The following is a 12740-nucleotide window of genomic DNA, read 5'->3' as shown; positions in this document are numbered from 1 at the left end:
AGTGAAGTCTGCTGAGTGATTGATCCAGCATAAATGCAGCCTGCTGCTAATGGCTACGCTACTGTTAGCCAATAAAACTTCAGTGTTCAGTGGTGCACTGACATCACGTTTTATTTTCAGATTACTCAAGCACCTTAGACAAATTTACAGACGCTCTGTTGCTCGAAGTTGGTCTGTTTATATCTCCAAAATGAAGATTGTCAGCATCTGAGTGTCTGCCTGAAGCGGGGAGGGTCCACTAGTGCTGGGGTTTGATGGAGTATATTACAACCTCAAACTGTTTTTAAGGTCAAAAAATTAATTAATACCTTCAAAAACTAACAAACCAGATCCAATTTTGTTCACTTTATTAAAAATAAATGATTTTGTTGACTTTAAGAGTTCTTCAGCCTCCAGAAAATCAGAGTGTGATTTTGAAAACTCCGCCCCTTGCATGTTCATGATTCCATGTCCATGATTCCATGTCCAGATGCATTGTCACTTTGAAAAAAAACGCATGTGCTGAACGCTTGGTCTGAAAGGCCCTTAACTCTGTCATTTCAGGTCATTTGTCTTGGTATTAATCATTCTTTAAGTTTTCTTAATTCTTTCATTGTGCTTAAAAGTCAGCGCTCTGTTAAAATCAATTCTAATCTTCAGCATGATTTTTCCTAACATTCAGGAATGGGCAGCAAAGAATGAGACGAGAGGACAGATTGAAGACACTGTGTTATATGGCTATTACAGTAAGTGCATTCTCTTATTTTTTTATATACTCTCTGACAGTTGTAGCTTGACGAGAAATTCCAGGCGGGGCTATGTGTGCTATATAGGCCTAATGGAGTTTCTGTTACCATCACTGTACAATTTAACATACTGTGGGATTAATTGGCAATAACAGTATTGTCATTAGTTCCATCCGTAATGTGCTTAGATGCAAGGCACAGTATATGTCATTTGATTAGACTGGTTCAGAAACATAAAATATACAGTCAAATCCAAAATGAGTTTGACTGTGTCAAGATTTTTGAAACGTTGACTCTGTAGCCACCACAGTATACTGTAGTTGGAATGAAAGAATCCAGAGGTTCTTGTTGGGTCGACTTTCAGCTTTTATTGAAGGGGTTTAATACAAATATTGCATTAACCATTTAGGAATTACTGCCAGTTTTATACACTAGTCCCTCCATTTTCAGAGCCCATAAGTAATTGGACTAAATAAATATAAGAATTACAGATCATCGCTTTTGCAGCCAGTTTTCTTTAGACAAATCAGGAGATGGGTACATGAACATTTTCAAGTCACTGAATATGTCTTGCCGTATATTTACATCAATTACTAAAAATACACACACTATAGTAGTGTTTGATAAAGCTGTCTGGCATAGACAGTTCTCAAAACTGAGTAACCATGCAAGAGAAGACAAGTGAGGGAAACCACCAAGACACTCATGACAACTTTAAACAAGTTGAAGGCTGCTGTGGCTGTGATTGTAGAAACTGTGCATAGTTTGTCTGTTTTATCAGTAGTTATACAGCTCTATTGTGAAGTACACTTTATTTTTTCTCTGATAAATGTTTCATATTGCCAACTCCTGTAGCAGTCCATGCTGTATCTGTCCTGCTGTTTTAAAACGTAAACATGGGAAGTAAAATAAGGCATTGACTGCTATATCCAGCAGAGCCCAAGAACTCTATTCACTGGCCACTTCTCTGATATGTACATCAAAAGAAAGAGACTTATCAAAAATTACACCAAGCTTCTTAACTGTAGTCCCAGTGAGTACAGTTTGATACATGTGTGATTGTGTTCCATTGGGGTAAAAATTTGAAGCAAAGCCAGTGTTTGTTGAGGCTCTGACTTAGAACACAGCCAGACACAGCTTTACTTTATTTTGGAGCAGGTTGCCAGGCTTGCACTTTATAAGCCAGCCGGATAGAAGGCATGTTGGAGTAAGCCGTTTGATCATGTTTTGAACTTTTTCTGGATCGCGGGAGATCGTAATAGAATGGTGCCCTGTGGAATAGCGGTGTAAAAATTTTCTCCCTAAAACTTTGCAAATGTTTTTTTATACATGTAGAGGCACCAACACAATTTTAAGCCAAGTCTGAGTCAGTGACCATAGGTGGATAATTACTTCTGGACTTTGGTTGAATTCATATGGAATGACACTATAACAGTTTTATGCTGTGATCGTTAAATGCATTAATTATTATCCTCTGGTCTGTGTGTGAGAGAGAGAGGGAGTGTGTGTGAGTTAGCAAGGTTACTGTATTTGGCTACAGATACACCAGTTGGCAGTTACGAGGTAAACCTAGTGAAATGTAATGTAGCCCTGTAGCAAATCCCCCTTCAAAAAGATGTGCATGTGCACTCTCTTGAAAAGCTGTACCACTAACCATAATTGATCACAATAAATAAACCCTAATAAACTTCGCAGACCAGTCAGTCACATTGGCCATTTTACCATTTTCACAATACAATGTGCCACCTTTCAGTTGGTAGAGATAGGCCAAAATATGCATCACATCATGGAAAATGTGGATGATCCAGTGTGTTTCCTGTGTACTGAAAACAGAAAACAACTCACAGCTGTGATTGCAGCAATTACAATTTACATAGGTTTTTGCTGAATTCTGCAGTGGTTTTCTTTTGCAAATTGGCTCAATGTTTATCTAATTGTTCTACTCTTTCTGCAATCTGTGCAAACCACACTAATGTCTGTGGCTATACTGGAAATGCCTCTCACAAGCAACTGCTAGCAACACACTGTATTGTGTATCCGCTGTCAGTTATCGATTGTATTTTTCTCATGGGTGTTATGGTGAGAGCTCAGTCTATCTGGAAGTTTTATCATGAGAACCGACAGGCCTAGAACTCATGACTTGCTACACCTAATACCAATATGTGGGTCTTGATTCGGTGTTTAGGGACTGGATCCAGGCTATTTAGCTGATAAATTCCTAACTCAAAGACACGTTATCTACGCTGATGTTTGTAAATGATTGGCATGTTAAAGGATGACAGAATTTGCAAATTCAGTCAAGCCAAAGACATTAGATCACACATCTTTGAACAGATGCAGGTTTTAAGTGCCTGTCAGCAACTCTGTTATGTACCGTCTGTTCGGAAAAGCCAAATGCAAAGAAGATGAGCTGTCTCCCTGCCCAGAAAGCCCAGCCAAATGGTATAATGACATTAGAAAATGGGCTTTCACATACAAGAGACAGTGATGTGAATTCAGCATTCAAGGTGTCACAGCACGCTGTCTTCTGGACCTAAAAATTCATCTGCACCAGACCGATTCCAATTTTTATGTCGTGTAGTTTAGATTAGCGAAGCCCTTAAATAGACAGTTGGATTTCTTAAAAAAAACAAAGCAAAACCAAAAGAAATGGGTTAATCTGAATGCAAGTCAGTGTTCTGGAAGTAATCTAATTTATTTAATAAATAAATTCCTTGGAATGTATTTTTGGTGTGCCCATATTGTATCTTTGAACAAAATGTTCGAATAAATAGTGATGTTGTAATTTCAATATTGACATAGCAATCTATATAAATATTTTTTTTATGTTGTGGTTACTGAAGTTGTGCATCATGTAGCACTTCATATTGTAGTCATTTTTTTCTTTTTATGATATTCTAGGAAGAGAGAACAGCTTATTTATATATGTTTTGAGCTCCAGTAGAGCCCAAACACAGTCTGTTGATGGTGCTGTCAGAATAAAGCTAATTGTGCTTAAAATGTGAATTTTTAAAATGCTGCTAAAAAGAGTACGAGTCGTAGTGCATTCTAGGAGCCAGGAGAGAGCATTATGATGGAAGCTTGAAAGCGTTTATTGCTCGCCTCAAGCTTGTATACATGTGATCATAGCTCTGGGAGTGCATAGTGCAGAATGAGCTGCTTGCAGGGTTTTCTTTTGTGCTTGTAACCTTTGGCTGTTGACGAGGAAGGTTCAGCGTTCATAAACTGCCTAACATCCAGAAATCCCACTTCTGTTTGATTGTGTACAGTCCCTCAGAGCATATTCTTGGAACAAAGTTACAGTACCTTTTTAATGTTGCCAGTGCACTTCTAGTTTGGAAGTGTCAACCATTGACCTGTCCTGTAATGTACAATGTAATTCTCATGTCATCACACTTCTAGTTGTTAAAAATTTTGAAGTCATTTTTTTGGGGGGGGTTCAGAATTTAGATGAGAATAAATATTTATTTATTTATTTCTGCGATTGCCACAGATTGTTGTCTTTAAAGTGCACTGTGCAGGTTAGAGACAGTGCGCCATTGATTTTTACTAAAAGTCAATAGAGCATGATGATGGGTAGATAATTATGCATAAAGATAATGGTAGAAGATTGATGTGTCCTCTGTTGAAGACCACAGGAATATAACCTTTGTTTTCTAAAAACGGAGACAAATGTCCATCTTCTTGAAGGGTATTCATTTTTTATTTACCAGCAGGTGGAGACCAAACTCCACGTGTCACATGCCCACCTCTGTTGTATGTCTACCCTTGAAAGCTGAATTGCTTTTTTTTAAGGCCATGTTAGTCCGTGCTGTCCATTTCTTTTTGTGCAAACGGAATAGTTACAGGGTTGTCACAGAGATTTTCAGTTTCCCACTCAAAAAGATGTTTATTCTCCCAGATAGTTTGGGCGTGTGTGTGTGCTCTGTGACATTTTGTTAAGAACTGGACATTCATCAGTTAATGTTAATGATAACCTTACGTGGATGATGATGTCAGGTAGTGGCTCAGCAATATGTGGACGCGTGTAAACATTGGGATAGATTTGTGTGGTGTTGTTGGCATAATTTAACTTACAAGTAATCTTTCTTTCCACAGTGTGGAATTTACAATTAATTACAAATTTATGTAATTGATACAGTTGATTTCTAAATAATGAAGGCAGATACAAAAGACTGATTCATGCTTTTGTGTCCTCCAGAATAGACTGCTGTAATGTATTATTTTCTGGTTTGCCACATAAAAGAGAGATGAGATATATTCAAATACTACTGCTAGAGTTATACCTAAAAGTAGGAGATTTAATCACATTACACCTGTATTGGCATCCTTTTGTGACTTGTGTGTGACTTGCAAATCACCACCCCAGTGAGTTGACGCAGGTGGTTTGCACGAGACAGTCAGTCTTGCCTAATGTCTGACGCAGACCAAGAGTGCGTATTAACGTGGGCCCACCACCACCTCTACTGCCTTATGATCCGATGTCGGTGTTCATCTTAGCACAGCCAGTATCACTTCATGGTTCTCCTCAGTTTCTGCCATCCGCCTGTGGAGGTCCAACACCGTCAAACATATGGCGGCGGTATGGCGACAGCCATTGCTGTCATCAGCCATAATGCTGGATGCACTGTGTACCCTTTTTTCATACATATATTCAGGAAAATCAGGCAATATTACAACAGTAAAAATAGCTTGTGTGGACATGACACATCTTTTGGACATGAGCTGCTGTCCAATGTGCTGAAAGTGAAAATTTCTACTGTGGGTCTGTGTTGCACTATAGCTCAGCGTTCCAGTAGTCAACACCGCGGCGATCGCATCTCCTCTCCTTTTTAAATTACAACCCGTACATCAAATTATTTGGAGGGTGGTCTGGTGTGTACTATAGAATAAAATTCTGGCTGTGCCCCCTTCCCTTCTCCAGTGCTACACACTACATGATCTCTCCAGTATATACAGTGGGAAAAATAAGTATTTGACACCCTGTCAGTTTTGCAGGTTTTCCCACCTACAGTAGTATTCAGAATAATAGTAGTGTTATGTGACTAAAAAGATTAATCCAGGTTTTGAGTATAACAAGGTACCAGTAGATTCAGTAAATTCTCACAAATCCAACTAGACCAAGCATTCATGATATGCACACTCTTAAGGCTATGAAATTGGGCTATTAGTAAAAAAAAAAGTAGAAAAGGGGGTGTTCACAATAATAGTAACATCTGCTATTGATGCTACAAACTCAAAACTGTTATGTTCAAACTGCTTTTTTAGCAATCCTGTGAATCACTAAACTAGTATTTAGTTGTATAACCACAGTTTTTCATGATTTCTTCACATCCGCGAGGCATTCATTTTGTTGGTTTGGAACCAAGATTTTGCTCGTTTACTAGTGTGCTTGGGGTCATTGTCTTGTTGAAATACCCATTTCAAGGGCATGTCCTCTTCAGCATAAGGCAACATGACCTCTTCAAGTATTTTGACATATCCAAACTGATCCATGATACCTGGTATGCGATATATAGGCCCAACACCATAGTAGGAGAAACATGCCCATATCATGATGCATACACCACCATGCTTCACTGTCTTCACTGTGAACTGTGGCTTAAATTCAGAGTTTGGGGGTCATCTCACAAACTGTCTGCGGCCCTTGGAGCCAAAAAGAACAATTTTACTCTCATCAGTCCACAAAATATTCCTCCATTTCTCTTTAGGCCGGTTGATGTGTTCTTTGGCAAATTGTAACCTCTTCTGCATGTGTCTTTTATTTAACAGAGGGACTTTGCGGGGGATTCTTGCAAATAAATTAGCTTCACACAGGTGTCTTCTAACTGTCACAGCACTTACAGGTAACTCCAGATTGTCTTTGATCATCCTTGAGCTGATCAATGGGTGAGCCTCTGCCATTCTGGTTATTCTTCTATCCATTTTGATGGTTGTTTCCATTTTCTTTCACGTGTCTCTGTTTTTTTTTTGTGTCCATCTTAAAGCATTGGAGATCGTTGTAGATGAACAGCCTATAATTTTTTTTTGCACCTGCGTAAATTTTCCCCTCTCCAATCAACTTTTTAATCAAACTACACTGTTCTTCTGAACAATGTCTTGAACGTCCAATTTTCCTGAGGCTTTCAAAGAGAAAAGCATGTTCAACAGGTGCTGGCTTCATCCTTAAATAGGGGACAACTGACTCACACCTGTTTGTTCCACAAAATTGACAAACTCACTGACTGAATGCCACACTACTATTATTGTGAACACCCCCTTTTCTACATTTGTTTTTTACTAATAGCCCAATTTCATAGCCTTAAGAGTGTGCATATCATGAATGCTTGGTCTTGTTGGATTTGTGAGAATCTACTGAATCTACTGGTACCTTGTTTCCCATGTAACAATAAGAAATATACTCAAAACCTGGATTAATCTTTTTAGTCACATAGCACTACTATTATTCTGAACACTACTGACCGCGTGCGCATCTCGCGGTCAAGGGAGTTAACACGAACCATCCTTGAGCAAATGTGATGTCTGGAGTTCTACTTGATGTTGACCGTCCAGTCTCAGGTCTTATGTCCTTTTTTTGTCGTTTTTTTCACTGTGATGTGAGAGTTTGAGCAGAGAACAAGGAACTAATGCCTGCAGCCAGACTTTTTTTTTCTTTTAATTGTTCACATGTGCGCTCGTGAACGAACGTCCATGAGTCGACTAGAGATGTCCGGACTTTTTACTGGATATTTCTGGAAATCAGTCTGCATTTTTTTTTTCTGTGGTCTTTTTTTTTTTTTTCAGTGTGTAGTTTTTACTGCATTAAGTACATGGTATAAAAACAATCCTGCGTGATTTATACTGCGGGAACAATGGAACACAGCAGGAATCATAAATTGGCTTCCGATTCACGCCGGGTAATGCCTCTTTGCCCCGAGTTACGCCACTTTGCCCCCACTTCCTTTCTGCGTCAAGCACAGGATGCCAAAAAATTAAACAGGTTTAATTTTTCGGCGCCCGACTTGCTTCCTCCTTTGCGCCCCTCGTGCTGTTGTGGCGCTGAACTGCATTGTCTCGGCACTGAGTTGCTTCCACGCAGCGTTGTCATAATGACGCACGGCGCAACCGGGAGCACCCCCGGTGTGAAAGGGGCTTAAGTGGAGTTGATTCCAAAAAGCTCTATTCTGGTTTCGTCTGACCACATGACCTTCTCCCATGCCTCTTCTGGATCATCCAGATGGTCACTGGTGAACTTCAGATGGACCTGGGCATGTGCTGGCTTGAGCAGGGGGACCTTGCTGCCCTGCAGGATTTTAAACCATGACAGCATCTTGTGTTACTAATGTAATCTTTGTTACTGTGGTCCCAGCTCTCTTCAGGTCATTGACCAGGTCCTCCTGTGTAGTTCTGCGCTTTCTGAGAATCATCCTTACCCCACAAAGTAAGATCTTGCATGGAATCCCAGACTGAGGGAGATTGACAGTCATCTTGTGTTTCTTCCACTTTCTAATAAATAATCATAGCAGTTGTTGTCTTCTACCGAGCTGTTTGCCTGTTGTCCTGCTGTCCATCCCAGCCTTGTGCTGGTCTACAGTTTTGTCCCTGGTGTCCTTAGACAGCTCTTTGGTCTTGGCTATGGTGGACAGGTTGGAGAGTGATTGATTGAGTGTGCGAACAGGTGACTTTTATGCAGGTAACAAGTTCAAACAGGTGCAATTAATACAGGTAAAGAGTCCAGAATCAGAGGGCATCTTAAAGAAAAATTAACAGGTCTGTGTGAGCCAGAATTCTTGCTGGTTGGTAGGGGATCAAATACTTATTTTGAACAAAATGCAAATTAATTTTTTGGTTTGTAAGATGTGTATGCATTGATGTTTGCATGGCCTTTTATCTGTTTTGAGTTTCTTTCTTTCTTTCTTCATTTTTTTTGTGTTAATATGTATTACACTTTGAAATAGTCTATCCTGAAAGTGCTTTATGAATAAAATTTCATGATGATGATTATTATTATCTTTAGTTGTTGTTGTTATTATTCGATTAATTCATGTTTTAGTCTGGATTTAAATGTTCATTGAGCACATTTGAAATGATGGTCTTACATCCAATAATATAATTAGTAAAAGGGTTGTATTGTGTCACACCACTTTTTTTTATCAGTCTTACATTTTTATGTGTTTGCTGTTTAATGTTGAGCATCTACAAAGTCCCACAATTCAATGGTGTTTTCATAGAAATTCTTGTGATTTAAGCATAATGAATGTCTGACACAGGTTAAGACGTCTGTGACATATGTAACAGTAATAGAACAGGTGATAGAATTTTTCCTCATATTATTAAAGCCTACCCGCTGGAACCCCCCTTTTCATTCACTCACTCACTCACTCACTCACACACACACACACACACACACACACACACACACACACACACACACACACACACACACACACACACACACACACACACACACACACACACACACACACACACACACACACACACACACACACACACACACACACACACACACACAATTTTTCTCAGTGGCCCAGGATTACAGCTGTATTCCAGAAATCAGAAAACACCTCAATGACATACATTAAAATATTTGTATAATTGTTTTTAATAAGAGTGTGTTTTTTTTGTTTTGTTTTTGTGTTTCTGAGGGCCTCATATATTTGCACTGTGTGAGCCTTACAATTTGAGGCAATATTTCCAGAAAAATTGTACATGTGATTAATTTAGATGAATTAATCACAAATCTTATCATGAATAGTTAGCACTAATGCCGTAACACTAGTTAGCACTAACGGCGCCATCTCTTTGACTCACTCAACAGCCAACCTTGAACAAGGTAGATTTTCTTTAATGTTGTCTGTACATTTGTGTAAACAGCCTTTATAAAAATAAAATAAAATTAATAAAATTCCCCCAGTCTGTCAAGAGTCTGACACAAGTCATCCCTACTTTCCAAATTCGAACTACACTGAATAAATTATTACTTTTGTGATGAATTGGACCACTAGTTAAACATTAACATTTACAATGGTTTATTTGTAATTTATGCCACTTTATATATTTTTATGCTGAGAAATGTTTTTATTTATAAAATTAATATTTTTAATAAGAAAAAGTTAGAAATGGATATGAAGTTGGATGTTACTGGTAGAACTTATGGTTGTTGTTTATTGGTTAGGTTAGCTAACCAAAGGAATAATCAACTAATCAGAAAATAATCAGTAGATTAACCAAAAATAATCAATTGTTTGATAGAATACAATTAATAGATTACACTAATAATCATTAGTTATTGCTGTAGAAGAAGTAGTAGTAGTAGTTGTTGTTGCTACTACTACGACTAATACTATGGTGTGGTATTATAGATATCAGAATGTGAATATTAATTTTTTTTGTTGTTGCAGAAAAAACCTGAGTTGTTCACTAATTACACACAGTGTAATAGCTCGCGACTGGCATATACTTTTAACCTGAAAAACAAAGGATTAATGTCTCCAACTGAAATGGTTTTCGCTTTAGAAACCAAAGAGCTTTTCATCATGAATGATGAACTGAAAGCCTTTCAATCTTCACATGCCCATTTATACAGTTCTATGGCCTGCACAGTTTTTCAAAGCAGTAGTGCATAAGGCACTTATACAACAGTGCAAAGTACCCCTGGATCCTTTAAATAAATCATTGGGTGTTTTTACCCCCCCCCTCCCCCCCGCAGTTTGTATCACCACTTGTAAAAAGGAGGATGGGGATAAAGCAGTGATCTTGTAAATGCATCAGATTTTTCTCCACCTACTACATTTACTGACCGATTTATTTTGTTTTATTTTTTAAAATAAACAAAGTGGTAGCATAGTGCTTCACTTAGCAGGATTTTGAAGACATGGTTAACTGCACTTAGATTTTAGAGGGCAGCTTTATTTAGCCAGGCAGCATGGTGGCTTTGTGGTTAGCACTGCTGCCTCACAGCGAGAAGATCATGGGGTCGATTCCCACCTGTGGCCTTTCTGCGTGGAGTTTGCATGTTCTCGCCGTGTTTGCGTGGGTTCCCACCGGGTGCTCCGGCTTCATCCCACATCCAAGGGCATGCAGGTTAGGTGGATTGAAAACTTTAAATTGTCCGTAGACGTGCGTGTGAGTGTGTGTGTTTGTCTATATGTGGCCCTGTGACAGACTCGTGTCCTGTTTAGGGTGTACCCCTCGTCACGCCCTATGAGTGCTGGGTAGGGTTGTCACAAATGATTATTTTAATAATCGACTAGTCACCAGTAATTTTTGCAGTTAGTCAGCGAATCAGAGCATATGTAACTTGTGGCTTATCGCACCAGCATGCAGCTGTTATTTGTCTTTGAAAGTTGCTAGTGTTTATTTATATCATTTAATTTATTTTCCTATGCTAATGTTGCCATTATGGTTTTAATACATTCATGCCAATAAAGCAAATTGAAATTGAGAGAGAGAAAGCGAGTGATAGAGACTGACCTTATACCTTTTGTATAGTTACAAAACACATCGATTTGCAATCTTTTTTTTTGTTGTTGTTGGTTTTTTTTTTTGTGTCAATTTGTCGATTTTAATGTGTGTTGCCTTTAAGGACCTTGCTGAAGTGCACCTTAGTGATTTTCAAGCCTGCTTGAGGAATTGAACATTTGACCCTCTGGTCAAGCCCCCTTCTGCAACCTATATGCAATCTCAGATATATATTAACAAATAAATAATTTTGGTGTGCTACTAGAACTGTTAATTTTTAACACTCTCTTTAAAGACTTTTGTAAATGTATGCAAAATGTTTTTTGTTTTTACCATTTAATATCTTCCCCGATATTGTATTACCTATAGTGGTATCTAACTGGAATTTAGTTTTATCTACAGAGAAAGAGAAAATCTTTTGAGGGTAAATTGCCAAAATGTAATGCCAGAATCAAAAGTGAATATGTATAATATAAAACTAGATTTATTTGAACAATATTTTTTGTCAGCTTATTAGCTCTGTGATGATGTACACCTCCTTCATACACATACGAGGGCTGTCCGTAAAGTATAGGTCCTTTTTATTTTTTTCAAAAACTATATGGATTTCATTCATATGTTTTTACGTCAGACATGCTTGCACCCTCGTGCGCATGCGTGAGTTTTTCCACGCCTGTCGGTGACGTCATTCGCCTGTGAGCACTCCTTGTGGGAGGAGTCGTCCAGCCCCTCGTCGGAATTCCTTTGTCTGAGAAGTTGCTGAGAGACTGGCGCTTTGTTTGATCAAAATTTTTTCTAAACCTGTGAGACACATCGAAGTGGACATGGTTCGAAAAATTAAGCTGGTTTTCAGTGAAAATTTTAACAGCTGATGAGAGATTTTGAGGTGATTCTGTCGCTTTAAGGACTTTTCACGGTGCGAGACGTCGTGCAGCGGTCTCAGGCAGCGTCATCAGCCTGTTTCAAGCTTAAAACCTCCACATTTCAGGCTCTATTGATCCAGGACGTCGTGAGAGAACAGAGACGTTTCAGAAGAAGTCGGTTTCAGCATTTTATCCGGATATTCCACTGTTAAAGGAGATTTTTTTAATGAAAGACGTGCGGACGGGTCCGCGCGTCGGGACGCAGCCGACACGGTGCGGCGGCACAGGAAAAACACCTCCGTGTTGATAACCATTTGTTAAAATCCAGTTGGCTTTTGATGGCTTTCAGTGGAGTGAGTATATGAGAAATTGTTTATCAGCTGGAGATGTTCCAACTTGTCCTCAAGGCTTCCAACAGAGGTGTTTTTCCTGTGATGGAGCGTTGCGGCGGCTGCGAGCCGACGCTGCAATCCGCCCGCACGTCTTTCATTAAAAAAATCTCCTTTAACAGTGGAATATCCGGATAAAATGCTGAAACCGACTTCTTCTGAAACTTCTCTGTTCTCTCACGACGTCCTGGATCAATAGAGCCTGAAATGTGGAGGTTTTAAGCTTGAAACAGGCTGATGACGCTGCCTGAGAGCGCTGTGCGACGTCTCGCACCGTGAAAAGTCCTTAAAGTGACAGAATC

General features: G+C 39.1%; 1 protein-coding gene across 1 annotated transcript in view; it reads left to right on the top strand.

The window, feature by feature from the left end:
* lmbrd1 (LMBR1 domain containing 1) overlaps positions 1–12740 on the top strand; it is a 178795-nt gene that overhangs the window by 13828 nt on the left and 152227 nt on the right. Inside the window, 1 exon segment of the mRNA XM_034184354.1 lies at positions 662–725. Coding sequence (XP_034040245.1) covers positions 662–725 — 64 coding nt within the window.

Source organism: Thalassophryne amazonica, chromosome 13, assembly GCF_902500255.1.
Source record: "Thalassophryne amazonica chromosome 13, fThaAma1.1, whole genome shotgun sequence".
NCBI classification, from domain to species: domain Eukaryota; kingdom Metazoa; phylum Chordata; class Actinopteri; order Batrachoidiformes; family Batrachoididae; genus Thalassophryne; species Thalassophryne amazonica.
Note: the sequence above shows the minus strand (reverse complement) of the source record. Positions and strands in the feature narration are given on the sequence as shown.